Source organism: Pituophis catenifer, unplaced genomic scaffold (assembly GCF_029215685.1).
Source record: "Pituophis catenifer annectens isolate HBS135680 unplaced genomic scaffold, rPitCat1.0.hap2 SCAF_7, whole genome shotgun sequence".
Lineage (NCBI taxonomy): Eukaryota > Metazoa > Chordata > Lepidosauria > Squamata > Colubridae > Pituophis > Pituophis catenifer.
This window is the reverse complement of record NW_027256887.1, coordinates 80,822,024-80,837,369: the sequence shown is the minus strand read 5'-3', so window position 1 is coordinate 80,837,369 and position 15,346 is coordinate 80,822,024. Positions and strand designations below refer to the sequence as shown.

The 15,346-nt window shown below is 36.2% G+C and overlaps 1 protein-coding gene across 1 annotated transcript in view; it reads left to right on the top strand.

The window, feature by feature from the left end:
* The window catches only part of LOC139319857 (1-phosphatidylinositol 4,5-bisphosphate phosphodiesterase zeta-1-like), a 195,660-nt gene that overhangs the window by 178,398 nt on the left and 1,916 nt on the right, over positions 1–15,346 (top strand). Inside the window, exons 7-12 of the mRNA XM_070947906.1 lie at positions 226–378; positions 650–871; positions 1,783–1,939; positions 3,609–3,725; positions 11,747–11,919; positions 14,330–14,462. Coding sequence (XP_070804007.1) covers positions 226–378; positions 650–871; positions 1,783–1,939; positions 3,609–3,725; positions 11,747–11,919; positions 14,330–14,462 — 955 coding nt within the window. The remainder of the gene's footprint in view (positions 1–225; positions 379–649; positions 872–1,782; positions 1,940–3,608; positions 3,726–11,746; positions 11,920–14,329; positions 14,463–15,346) is intronic.

The following is a 15,346-nucleotide window of genomic DNA, read 5'->3' as shown; positions in this document are numbered from 1 at the left end:
GATGGCTTTGTTCCTCTCACTAGTGCAGACAACTATATTGAAAGGAAAGTAAGCCATTTATAGAAGAAGCACTATGAGCTACTTACTTGGGACTACTTTAAGATGCCATAGTATTTTTTGTGTCTTAATGAAAATATCTGTAATTGCAATATTGCTTATTTTAGTTGTATGTATTTCCTATTTGTGCAATTAAAGAGGTTAATAACTTTGAAATTGCATTTTCAGGTCTCTGATTATCCTCTGATATTGTCTCTGGAGAATCATTGTAGTCCTAAGCAGCAGGAAGTTATGGTGGATTATCTAAAAAGTATTCTGCGTGACAAGCTGGTTACATTTATAATAGATGAGACCATACCAACTAAATTACCTTCTCCTGAGGTAACATTTTTTAAAATATAATTGTTACTGTTACATATAGGGACTTTTCCATCTTTTATTCTGGGTGGGTTTGGACTGCTGCAGGCAGACCAGGTGTGCAATTTGTGGGTCCTTCTAGACTCAAAACTCCTGCTTGAGGAACAGGTGGAAGTATTTTGAAGGGGAGCTGGATACCTTTGTACTATATATTTCAATAATGTTGTTGAAATTAAAAGTATATCCCACATGTTAATGGGGAGTCTTATTAACCTATAATAATATTGACTTATAGGCACTAAAATTCAAAATTATGATAAAAAATAAAAAAATTGGAACACTTGAAGAAACACTTGAAAGGAAAGATATGGACAGTCATGGTCAAACAGGAGAATTTGAAGAGGAGGAAACAAGTGAGGATGAGTCAAATAATGAGCTAAAAACCCCTAAACAATCTCTTGTTAAGAAAAGACAAGCACGTTGGAAAAGTGCAGCTCCTCCAAGAAAGAAACAAAAAGTATGTATGTGAAATTAAATTTTCAAAGAAAAATATATCTTTCTTAGTTCGCATTTGAAGATCTTTTTTGATCCTCAAATGTTAGGAAAGTTCTCAAAGGAAGATATTTGAACTTCAAAGTCGGTTTGTATGATGGATGTGCAGTTATAAACCACACATTAGTATTTATCTCAAGCAGGTTTGCTATTTTTCATTTACCAGAAATAATGCAATTTTGCTTTTCTTAGGGCTATGGACAGAAAAATGTATGAAAAAGAACTTGAAGTTCAAAAAATGTTAGAAAATGTCTGTGTTATTGCTTAAGGGATGAACTTTAAGGAATGTACTACTTTGGATTCCAGATTCAGAACTTAATCTCTTCTGCATGTCTGCCATCTTTTCAGTTCAAGCAGGGCTGCCTCTTACTAGATTTACATTTATAAGGATCCTTTTAGTCTATATCTAGTTTTGTATAAATACCTCAGTAAACATTAGTTATGATTAATTGTGCTTCTTAAATCATTTTTTTTTTTTAATTTGATTTATATGCCGCCCTTCTCCGAAGACTCAGGGCGGCTTACAATGTGCTCAGCAATAGCCTTCATCCTTTTGTATATTTATACAAAACGTATATTTAACGTTAACACCAAGATGATTATTGGGCTTTAAAGGATTCCAGATTTTTTTGTGCTGGAATGGATTGAGAGTGTGGTATGGAAAGTTGAATTCAGATAAATCCAATTTCACATTCTAATCTTCTGTAGCGTTCCAAGCTAAAGTCTATTATAGGGGGATGGTGCTATATGAATAGAAGTATTTTTTTTCTCCTTAAGAATTGTCAACCAAAATTTCCTGATATCCTTGTATAAATGTTGATAGGATGGAAAAAAGATAATTAAATCATTCTTCACTTGTTATCTCATTACTTATAGATAAGGAAAATAAAGATTGCCTTGGCACTGTCGGAACTTGTGATATATACCAAATCTCAGAAATTTATAAGTTTTGAAGATTCAAGAAAAAATCAGCATTTTTATGAAAATAATTCAATTGGTGAGGCAAAAGCCCGAAAGCTGGCAAAACTGAAAGGTAATTTTGGGCATTTAGAATAATAATAATAATAATAATAATAATAATAATAATAATAATAATAATAATAATAATAATAATAATAATAATTATTATTATTATTATTATTATTATTATTATTATTATTTTATTTCTATACCGCCCTTCTCCCGGAGGACTCAGGTCGGTGTAAACATCAATTAAAAATAATTAAAATTATTAAATAGTTTCGGCTCAAATTTAAAATCCCCAAAATTTAAAACACCTAATTTAAAATAATTACATTGATAGCCCGGTCTGGTGGAACAGCAGGGTCTTGAGGGCACAGCGAAATACAAATAAAGGGAACATTAGGACAGGGACGGTAGGCATGCTGGTGCTCTTATACACGCTCCTTACAGGCCTCTTAGGAATGGGGTGAGGTCCACGGTAGACAGTCTAAGGTTAAAGTTTTTGGGGTTTGGGGAAGAAACAGAAGTCATATTTTCTGCAATCGAGTTTGGAGCCGTTCACTTTAAGTTTGTATCTATTGTTTGCTTGTGTATTGTTGTGGTTGAAGCTGAAGTAGCCATTGACAGGTAGGACATTGTAACAGATGATTTTATGAGCTATGCTTAGGTCATACCGAAGGTGGCATAGTTCTAAGTTTTCTAAGCCCAGAATTTCAAGTATGGTGGCATAAGGTATTTTGTTGCAAGCAGAGGAGTGGAGGACTCTTCTTGTGAAATATTTCTGGACACACTCAGTTGTATTAATGTCTGATAATGCACTGCGGGTTCCAGACAGATGAGCTGTATTCGAGAATTTGAGCTTTCTACTGTTTCCATAATAGAATCTGCTGATACAGTATGTTGTGAGCAAATTGCCTCACATTTTTGTACTTTAAAAAAAAGCATGTTAAATGGGGCTTTTTATTTTGAAGAAAAACCATTATAGGATTCCAAACCAGGATGTGCTCCTTATTGAGGTAGTATCGTCCCTGCCAAATTGTTTTCTGTTGTAAAGTTGCTTGCATGGTATAGCATTGAGGCAAATAACAGTGTCAGAAAGCTATAATAGGAGCTGTGAGACTATGCTCTGGACTGAAAGCAAGTTGTTAGTTGCTTCTTCTTTAAATAAACATAACTATACATAATTATATATACATACAATCTGAAGAATCCAGCATGAGGAATGTCTCTGATTGATTTGATGGCCCATATATTTTGGTTATGATAACCTCATAGAGGGATCATACTGTAATCAATTAGAAATATCTAATTAAACTGAAACATGTACTTGAGATGAATAAAATGTTTTCTTTTTACTGATCATATTATATTTCTTCAGGCAATGTGTGTTTATGCACAGGTATAGAGGTAGATATGATTTTAAGTTGATTATGTCACTTGATTATATTTTAGATTATTTTATTATTAATGTTTAATTTTGGAAAATGAAGGAACAATTATAAATATAAATAATACTTAACATACAAGGGCATGGATTGAAGGTTGCTAATCAAGTAGTAGTTTGGATTTACACCAATATTTTCAATATTCAAAATTTTCACACCAGTATTTCTGTTAAATCTGCTCTTAATAAGTATCAAAATGTTTTGAACATGTCCATACATTTATTTTTTAGTTCTATAAAACTGGCTATTTTTCATGCCTTTCTATAATGCAGTATTGGATCTATCTCTTTATAGCAAATGAATTTGTTCAACATACTCTCAGATTTCTCACAAGAATATATCCTAGAGGAATCCGAACCAACTCTTCTAATTATAATCCTCAAGAATTTTGGAATGTTGGAAGTCAGATGGGTATGAGTTTTAAGATTATTATTGTTACTTTTTGCTTATATTTTTTCTTCATATTGCATAAAGTAAAATTGTTCTGCCCCAGCTCCGGATTTCCGAGGATATTGACACACACCAACGGTCCTTATCAAATTTATTAAGTAGCAAGAATAAACCGCAAAAGTTGGCAACCAGCCCAGAAAACAAGATATGATAAACCAAAATACTCTGATAATAATACAAGTTGTTTCCAGCAAGAATGCACTAGCTGCGTGCGACTTAAATAGGCTAAGGGAGTGGCCAATTATCCTCAAGCCCTTCTCTTGAGTAGACCTCCTCCTCCTGAGTAGCCACTCCTGCCTTTTGGCAGCCCTGCGTGCTTGAGCATTGAGAAGAGGCTCCTCCACTTCGCTCTCCACTTGAAGGAGCCTCTGGAGGTTCTGAAGGCCCAGGCTGAGTCTCTGCCTCTGGCACCACATCCTCTTCAGCCTCCTCACTGTCTGACGCAAGCACCGGCTGCGCAGGCTGCTGGCGCAACCCCACACCAACCTCCTCGTCGTCGGGATCAGCCACGATCCGCGCAGGCCACTGGTGGGCCACAACAAAAATATATTTAAATTACCTTTCAGTATTATGAAACAGCGCTAAGTATGAATCTTCTAGCATTCTTCTATAATTTAACACAAATTCAAAAAAGGAAGGGAGGAAAGAAATCTGCATGTGGAAGAGGCAGCTTTGGGTGTAGAACATAGAATAATGGATTTGGAAGGGACCTTGGACCTTGGAGGTCTTCTAGTCCAATCCCCTGTCTATACCATTCCTGACAAATGGCTGTCCAGTCTCTTCTTGTAAACCTCCAGTGATGAAGCACTCATAACTTCCAGAGACAAGCCATTCCATTGATTAACTGTTCTCACTGTCCAGAAATTTCTCCTTAGTTCTAGGTTGGATCTGTCTTTAAAGATCTTCCACCCATCACTTCTTATCCTTCCCTCAGGTGCCTTGGAAAATAAATTGACTTCCTCTTCTCAGTGACAGCCCCTCAAGTACTGGAAAACTGCTATCACATCACTCCTATGATAAAACTAGAGAATTTGCTAGCTTGTACCACCTAAAATGAAATATATGTGTTTAGAGTTTAGCTTTGCCTTTTAAGAAGTGGCATAATTCTGCTCCCAAAATTGGGTTTGTTTTAGGAGGCTGTGACAACTGTTGACAGACTTATAGTCAATTTGAATATGCTTTGCATACAAAATTCCCTGTTTGCACACCTGAACTTTCTAAATAGCTGGAATATTGGCAGCTCCTTTCTATGTGCTGTGATTTCCATGGTCCTATTGTGATATGAATGGAGTGATTGGTCTTCCAACAACTAGTGTTGAGCTTCCTCTCTTTCTTTAGAGATTATCAGAAGATTCCAGCACTAAAATCTAGCTTCATATAGCAAGTAATACCAGGAATTAGAATAGCTTTCTCATTTGTCTTTAGAGTCTTCAGACTATGCTTCTGAAAGAACATGACTAGTGCAGATATTTTGCCTAAAAGAAACTTGCAGGCAGCCATTAATCTTTACCTGTTTCATCCAAAGCTTTAAAGCGTCCACTTCTTAGATTCTTAATATGAAGTTGCAAGAGTTCTATATTTAAAGTAACTTTGCTGATCTTCCTCTGTGCAGATTTATTCTTTTCTTAGAAATGTATAGAGCAGAGAAAGGAATCTACCTTTGTTCTTACAGCTCTCCTCTTCTGTCTAGGCTCCATAGAGTTCACTTTTCACTTCACTTTGTAGCCTCTGCTGCCTTGCGGCAGAAGAAGATCTAAGTATAGCTTCATAATGCATTGACTGCATATATAATGTGGTTGAAACAAATTAGATGTGGAAGATCATACTTACTTTTATGAAAATTTTGGCACTGGGACTACCTTTCCCCCTCCCCCCACTGTCTCTCACACACACACCACTTTGGCAGTAGCTATTATTTTTTGCATATATCATCAAATCACTATAAAGAAATGAAAAGGCACAGCTAAATTCTGGACAGCAGATGTGAATAACAGTGCAAGTAGTATTCTTCCAGCAGAGAAGTCTATAGCAGATTGCGAGAACCACTGTACTTGACTTATGTCCACAATTGAGCCCAAAATTTCTGTTGCTTAGCAAAACATTTGTTGAGTGAATGTTGTCTCACTTTATGACCTTTCTTGCCACAGTTGTTAAGTAAATCACTGCAGTTGTTAAGTTAAAAATATGGTTAAGTGAATCTGGCTTTCCCATTGACTTTGCTTGCACAAGGTGATTATGTGTTCTGCTCCAGCTACGGAACCCAAGAAATGTAGCACGCACAAAACTCCAAACAACTCCGTTTACTACAAACACAGTCTTTTTCAAATGCAGGCTATTACTAAAAATGTCCTTAACAGCCTGCCAGAAATTCCAAAGATTAGATGAAGGCTTACAAGAGTTGGCAATTAGGCCAGAAACCAGGTTTGCAAGGAAAATTCACTCTCAAATGCTCAACGGACGACCGGATGAACACACATTTTTTCCTGCAACGTTTGCCAACTGTGTGCAAACTTAAATAGGCTAAGGGAGTGGCCAATTAGCCCCAAGCCTTACTGTCAAGGCGACCTCCTCCTGAGTAACCGCTCCTGCCTTTTGGCAGCTCTGCCTGCTCGTGCATTGAGAAGAGGCTCCTCCACTTCACTTTCTTCAGTTGAAGGAGCCTCTGGAGGATTTGAAGGCCCTGGCTGAATCTCTGCCTCTGGCACATCTTCTTCAGCCTCTTTGCTGTCCGACTTGAGCGCCAGCTGCACAGGCTGCTGGCGCGACACCACACCAGCCTCCTCATCGTCAGGATCAGCCACAATCTGCGCAGACCGCTGGCGGGCCACAACATTATGTGACCTCAGGACACTGCAGCCGTCATAAATATGAGTTAGTTGCCAAGGGTCTGAATTTTGATCACATGGCCATGGGGATACTACAATAGTCATAAGTATGAAAAATGGTCATATGTTTTTTTTTCAGTGCCATGGTAACTTTGAATGGTCACTAAATGAACTGTAGTAAGTTGAGGACTACCTATATTTTGACTGAAGATTTATTTCTGGATATAATTAACTGGTTAATTCTGCTGTTAGGTAAGGGGACGGAATAGTACAGCATATATTATGCATTAAAAAGTCTAGGACTTAATATTTAGCAATTTCATGAAGGTATAGAAGACATTTCTGTTTTAGATTTCTGAAGAACAGTTATTAGTGTAATACTAATCTGAATGGACCAAGAAGTTATGATATAATGGTGCTGTTCATGAATGCAGGAAAATATGTCAATATACAGTATATTTTATGGGCATTTCATTTCTGAGCAGCAAGGCTGGGGCTACGGTGCTTATTTGGGGTTCAGTTTCCTTGAAACAAGGTAATTGAACATTGATGCCTTTTGGTGATAGTTACATATTTACACAGATGTGCAAGTAGCAATAGCCCTTAGACTTATATACCACTTTCCAGTGCTTTCCAGAATCAGCATATTGCCCCCAACAATCTGTGTCCTCATTTTTACTCACCCTGGAAGGATAGAGAGCATAAGAGCTTCATAATATTAGCATTCTGGTAGATTTTTGTTATATCCCATTTGATTTCTAAGGAATCCTACAACATGCCACAAAGCTTAGTGCTCTTTCAATCTCTTTCCTTTAATCGTTGCCTAATGTATGTCATTTGACTCTTGAATATTTGTGTAGAGAAATCATAATGAGAAAACACCTATTATTGTTCGAGGAATCTCTTATAAAGAACATAAGCAACCTTTTGGTCCATTGAAAGGCAGCTATCAGATTATTTATGGAAATGTCTGGTGGCGCATTCTCATAGGTAAAATTACTGGTAGAGGGACATAGAAAGCCTTCTCAAAAATTATAGAAAAAGAAACATTTTCTGAAAAAGTCATTAAATTCTTCTCTAAGTCACTTTACAGGCTGCCTGTTTGCTTGCTTATTCACTTATTCATTCAAATTAGCTACCTACTCATTCACCAAGCAACTCTGGACTCTTTAGACCAGGGGTCTCCAACCTTGGCAACTTTAAGACTGGCGGACTTCTGGCAGTTTAAGCCAGGCTTAAAGTTGCCAAGGTTGGAGACCCCTGCTTTAGACAATTACCTTAGAGCAGTTGCAGGCAATCTATATTTTGTGAGCCATGTAGAACCTATCTAACTTTTTTTATTTGTTAATTTAGAGGTCCACCTCATTTTTCAGCAAAAAATAAACCGTCTTGTAAATTTAACGCACACCTTCTTTGTATAGCATCAGTGTGTGTTATGTATGCTATCATAAAGGCTCGCAGTCCTTTAGGGGAATGTTACTGCTTCAGCATTGTAGATCATTGTTGACCTTGCCAGGTAGATCAGAACAAAAAAAAAAAAAAAAAAAGGAATTCCACAGGAAGGCTGAGAATAGTTATAATAACAGAAGTCTATTAAATCTAATTGTGGTGTAATTCCTCCTACATATTACAGTAAGAGATTTAATTAGGTGTCTACCTGAGTGGCTTCCAGATATTATGTCTGTTGCCTGCTTAAACTATGTTCCATTCCCTATTGTCTTAAAGATTTTAGCTATCTCTAAGTAATCTCTCTAAGATTACAACCACACATTGATAATTTAATTTTTGGATTATTGTTTGGTGCTTTATGCGGTGCTAATGTTATATTTGGTTCAGAAATTAACAACTGATGCAGAATGGTGTGCCAAGGGTGTTCAGAATCAGAATCTGTGCTAACCATTTACTAGGAGCTGCCAGTTGAGGATTTTGCTATTGGCATAACAGTCTTTTTCATTCTTTTCATTCTTTTAATTGAATAACCATTTTAAAACGCTTTGTTTTATTGTTCCTTTAATGTTTTAAGACTTGTTTTAATTATAGGTAATCCTGAACTATTAAGTGAGCAAGTAGTATGCAGCTACTCTAAAAATAAATTTAAAAGCCAAGACATTTTGTAACCAAATTGCCTGGTAGAATGTTTTTGTGTCTTAGACCCAGGTGGCCAATGATTACCTACTATTTGAATTGGGATTTTATATGTGCTCTGTGGCAGAAATATGGTGCCTACTCTCTAAAATGTTTTCGGAAATGGCAAATCGGATGGAGTCTAGTTTAGACTCATATCTGCAGCCAGGCCTTCTTTGTGTGAGCATTAAGGTTATCTATCTCTGGTGTGTGTGTGTGTGTGTGTGTGTGGATTTTATAAGAAAGATGTTGCTTTTCCCAGAATTTTGTTTTTCTATTACACCTTTTCATTTCCATGGGCAAAGATACCAGACAATAGCAAAAAAATTAATGTACCAAAGACGATTGGTTGCTAGCCTTCTTCTTTTTTTAGATTTATCATATTTCAGGAAATCTGCTATAGACTTCTCTACTGAAAATGATTCTGGATACAATTTATACACATTGTTCTCTAAAAGCAAAACTGTGAGGACAAAATAATTAATTCTCCATTCAATTTCAGACTTTTCATTTTTGGAAGCAGCAAAACATGCAAACACACAAACATACCTTTTTTTTCTTCTTCCTTTTAATTGTGTTTGATTCTCAGAAACTGCCGGGACAAGTCCCAGCAGTTTTCTTAGCAAGGTTTTTCAGAAGTGGTTTGCCATTGCCTCCTGTCTATGATTGAGAGAAAGTGACTGGCCCAAGGTCCTCCAGCTGGCTTTGTGCCCAAGGAAGAACTAGAACTCACAGTCTCCCAATTTCTAGCCTGAAGCGTTAACCACTACATCAAACTGAGTACAAACAAATACTTAACTAATATAAAAGTACAGTATATCCTTCTATCCTACATGTCAACCCCTCTCTGTATATTGGAATAATTATGTAGAGAATTATTTTAAAAACCATTAAAATTATGATTTGTTTTTTATAGCGGAATTTTAATAAATGAAAATACTCTCCTAAATGCTCTTTTTTATTTTTTACAATGGTCATAATAACAGAATGGATTTAAGGGACAGAAAATCATTTTGTCTTTCAGTATTTCACCAATAGTACATTTTCATTAAATTTTGGAAATGCTGTAAATAATGTATCTTGATTTTTTAAAAAAATGACAGCATACCACATGATATGCAAATCAGCAAGTTTCTGAATATGGACTGAAGTGCAATTCTCTTGAAAATTATATTTAGATATTGTGTCTCACCAATTTCGTTGAGTAAAGTGAAATTTTTACTTTGGTGAATGACAAAGGCTGCTTTCAAAATGAAACACAGGTTTCAGGAATTAGACAAAGCAAGCATACTCATCTCTCTCCTTAAGAATATGATTTTAAATTTTACTGAGAGAGTGGAGAAGGTTACTTATTATTTTATTTTGTAAAATTGTACAATTATGTCATTTTTGTATTTGATAAATAGCTTAAGTTTAATTATCCAAAGTACTTATTTCTTGTCTAACCCTAAACCAATGAAATTATTAGCTTTATTTGAGAGGCAGTTGCATAAATTCATTCCAGCATTTTAGGGATCATTATCTGAGAATCCCTTAGTTAAAAAAAATGGGCTGAAAATTGTTTATTTAATAAAACATAAATGTATTTATATATAAAGGAAATATAAAATGATTCCATTAATGGCAATAATACTTGTGAACAAAACCATAAAAATGTAGATTACAAATTGTATATGAATTAATAGTGATTAGTAGTAATAAATGCAATTAGACTGCATTTATAGCTTCAATATCATAGCAGGCAATAATGCTATATTTTCCATTGGTCAGAACCAGAACGCATCCTTACTGCACACTCAGATTGAGACTACCCTGCTTTGTTGTCCATATAGAATACCTTGGAGGTTTCCTAGTCCAGCCTCCTGCTCTAGCAGGAGACTCTGTAACATTCTAGACAAATGGCTGTCCAGTCTCTTCTAGAAAACCTCCAGTAATGGAGCACCCACAACTTCTAGAGGCACGCTGTTCCACTGATTAATTATTCTTACTGATAGCTTTAATGAACAACATTTTGAGGGCCTTGATTTGTGGTTCCTTTGACAGATATGCCAGCTCCACCCAACATAATTCACTATGTGAAAATGTGGCATGCCTAATACTTTGGTCACTCCATGCAGTGCCTTTTTTAGTTTTTATTTCCCATCATATCATCAGCTAGCTGAACTTTTATTTTTTATACTTTGAACTTATGGCTTGGTTGGTTGACTGTTCAGCATATCAGCCACTTGATAGCAAGCGAAAATCGAAGTGTTCCCTTGTCCCTCCATGTCTCTTGGCTGTCATCTTGTGACTATCCAAGATGAAGCTATTGAAGAACTGGAATTTGAGAAAGGATTTAGCAATGAAGACTGCTCTGAGAGCTGTAAACTATGCTGTGAACCTTAAGAATGTTACATGAGGAGAGGAAGCAGCAGACACCGGGAGAAAATCTCCCACTATGCAGTCACAAGTACAAGAGATGAATTCTTTCAATTACATTTTTGATTATATGGGTTAATCAAGGATAGGCTAGTTAATTTCAGGCTTTCGCCCACTAAAATAGAGATTTTCAAGCATTTTCTGACCATAGACTGTAGAACCTGTTAAAAAGCAGTTCCCAGAGCCCCTGATTAAAAGTCAAACCCTAGTGATAGAAACAAAACAAACAAAACTTGCATAAACATACATTATGCAAATGAATATACATGAAACTTCCTTCACAAAAATAGATAGTGCAATTACAAGCAGTGGAATTGGTTTAACTTCTTCTATTTTCATTTTTTTGTCTGGACTGCTTACAGTTGTATTAGTTTGGAGCCAATGATGCATATCTGGAAAAAATATATACATTACATAAGAATTTATATCCTCCCTCTCTCTCTCTCTCTCTCTCTCTCTCTCTCTCCCTCCCTCCCTCCCTCCCTTCCCTTCCCCCCCTCTCTCTCCCTCTTTCCCTCCCCCCATTGGAGTCATAAATTTATGTTTTCAATGTTGAAGAACAAGACAATATTTAAAACTGTATTTTCCAGTTTATAAATGTTCATCTTTATACAGTGGCCTTAAATTTCCAAACACCTGGAGTACAAATGGATCTTCAAATTGGGAAATTTTCAGATAATGGTGGCTGTGGCTATATATTGAAACCTGAATTCTTGAGAAATGAAAACACACAATTTAACCCATATAATATATCTGCAGACCATCAACCAATTACACTTACAATTAAAGTAAGTTCATTTAAATTATATTATTTTCTCTGATTTGCTTTTACAAATGCTTATTATTGCAGCTTTCTGAGTTGTCTGCCTGAATTCCTGATAAGCAATTTCGAGGTCAAAAATTTTCTGGTGTCGTCATTCCAGCATGATCCCCATATTATATATTTGCATATACTTACTATCTGCTTCAGAGAGTGTTAGAATATACATGATGTCATGTTTATGAACTAAACTATAAGCATGATTTCAATGTTCACATTTAAAAATGAGCCATAAGGAGATAGGAACGGTTTCACATATAATAACAAATTTTAGAAGCTGATTAAAAATTTTACTGCTTGTTTAGAGACCCACTGGTGTTTGAGCTGACTATTTGCTCTGCTTTGTTATTTCTGTATACTGGCTGCTGGTTGTTACTTTATTTGTATACATATTTTTAATTTAATATGTGCTGTTCTTCCAAAACCTGGCATTTTGAAAATCTTGAGTTCTAACTCTCAGAATTTGCAGCCAGTATGGCCAAAAGCTGCACTTGATTAGGAGTTCTGAGAATTCAATTCTTAATATAATTGTCAAGTGGCAGATTGAGGAAGGCTGCATACAGATCTAAGATATAAATACAGTTGAAAAGAATAAGATTTAATGTTAAGCAGACACAAGTAGTACTATACAATTAATTGGATTGCTATGCTGTTGGCTGCTGGATAAGATGATTCTTGGCTAAGATAATGCAGCATGGAAATAAATATATGACCCAAGCAGATCATCAGTTTAGCTTGGTAGCATCTAAACTAGAGAGATTAAATGTGAGTTATAAAAATCTGGTTGACTTGAAAATAACAAAGAAATAGAATTTTTGATATCTTTTTGCTAGGAATAGTCTGGATTCATCTGCTCAGGTGCAGATTTTGTGGGATAGGATTAGGATCAGAGATTGTACTTCATCACTTCCAGAACATAATAACATGTGATATAATAAGGTATGCTATACTCATAATAAGATATGAGTATAAATACTTTCAGGATGGTGTATGCCTAGAAACAATTTCAGTTTTTTAATTCATCCTCAGATTATTCCAACTAATAAAAAATGAATGGATGACCAGGCTTCTAAAATGGTGATGTGCTGTGTTTGATGCATAAGAATTCAGATGGAAGGACATGTTCCTCTTAGCACTGCCTCATTACCTGGTTAACTTTGCCTTTGCCTTTACAAAGTCCCACAGTAAAAATGTATGCTGGGGAGCCTGATGACTAGAGCATTCAATTTGGATATGAAAAGTCTGGTTTAATGACCTTTAAAGCACACTCAGTTTATTTGTTGTGAGGTTAAATTGGTACTGTATATAGGTGTCTAGGAATCAATGCCCTGAAATGAGTACAATTCCTGTAATTAGTCTGGTTTGGAATAGTTCCAGAAATACTGGTTGAATGTGAAGGCTGTCAGTTAACGGTATGAATGTAGGATATCACAGCAGTCTCAATTCAGTATCATATTTTTTTCAGAGAACAGTGTGTTGTTTTTTTTCCTTGCCCTTTTATTGTTTCCTTAAATTGGCTTATTTTTCTTTACAAATTCTGGCAGAGAGCGAGAGAGCGTGTCGCAGTTTGATCACAAATTAAGACACTGAACTGCAAGTTGAAAAGGCCAATTTTCAGTCCTGCCTTAGGCATTGAAGTCAGTTGGATGACTTTGGGCAGTCACTCTCACTCAGGCCTAGAAACAAATCAATGGCAAACCATCTTTGAAAATGCAATGAAATGATGCAGATATAAATAGAAAACAACCTCCAGCATTGAGTTCTTACTGTAGCTCGAAAAGCTTTACTTTATTACAGACTCCTATTGAGGCACCCTCTGAAACAAGTGTGCAAGAAGAGGTTTTTGGGGAAAATTGGGAGAAATTTTTGGCAAAGCGCATCAGTTGGTTTTCAGTGATGGAGCTATTTCCTGAGAATGACTTATTGGAGATTCATCTGTCTCCAACACTCTCAGTCTTTCCTTCAAAAAACCCTGAAGGCAGAACTTTTTGTGAGGGCTTTTGGGGCCTGAGGCCATGCTCTCTTTTTAGGTTTTGTTCGATGTCTGTGTTTTATACTCTATTCTATAGTTTTACTTTGGGAACCACTGACATTTCTATGACTCTGGGAGGATACAATTTTGATTAAAATTAAACAAATTGCAGTTGAAAAATAAGCAAAGTACAGAATTTAATGCAATGATTTTTTTTTTTTTTTACTTTTTATTCTGGAGGCTACAAACCCCATCCCTTCCCGCAATACTTTATGATAGGCTTTGAAACTTTCATAGGAAAAATTTAATGCATGTAATAATATTAAATGATAATTTATAATATTAATAATAATTTTAAAAGTTAGCATCCTAGTTAATACTGGTATCTTTTCCTGCATCTATGCAGCTTATTAGTGGCCATCAGTTACCACCTAGCAACCTTTCAAGAACTAACAAAGCCGACCCTCTTGTTATACTAGAAATTTATGGCATTCCAGAAGACCAGGCAAAACAACAGAGTTGTGTTGTGAAGGGCAATGGTAAGTGAATCATACTGAGTCTGTCAGGCAGTGTTCTGTAGCCTGATAGCTTCCAGATACTTTGAATCTACAATTTCCCAGAATTTTAGTTCATCTGAATGGCAGTATGGCATATTGTCTTTAATAATCTTGGAATTTTACACATCTTAACAATTCCCTGATCAAGAGCAAAAAAATGAGTTTCCATCACCACAAACATCCTTGGTGTATTGGGGCTTCTCAATGTCATTTTGACAAGCCCTGCCTTTCTCTTGTACTTTAGAAAAGTTGTTATAGGTACCCATGGCTGTATACTTTTCATTAAAGATATATGAGTGGACAATCCATAAGACCAGGGGTGTCAAACTCAATTTCATTGAGGGCCGCATCTGGGTTGTGTTTGATCTCAGGGGGCTGGGGTGGGCATGGCCAGGGAGGGCATGAGTAGCTCGATGGTATTCATGTCGGGGGCACCTGTAGCGTTCCAAGTGCTCTGCCAGCAAAACGGGCTCCCAAGCTCTGTTTTCAGCTGTGACGGCCTCCTGCAACCCTCTGCCAGTGAAAACAGAACTCGGGAGGGCTGCCCACCATGGGCCGCTCCTTCTCTGTTTACACTGTGGCCAGATGTAAGTACCCCGTGGGCCAGATCTGCCTGAGTTTGACACCCTTGCATAAAACAGAGTGGAGATCAGTAGAATTGTGGAAATTGTTATTATGTATTAAACACAGTTTGTTTTCCTATCAACAGAATGTGTGTTAGAACTGTGAGTGACATTAATTTGAGATCTTCATGTGAACATCACCATATACTTTAAAGAGAATAGATGAGATTGTATTAATCTTGATTTCATTATGACCAAAGGTGTAACTGTCATTAATAATATATTTCTTGTTCATTTTGTGAA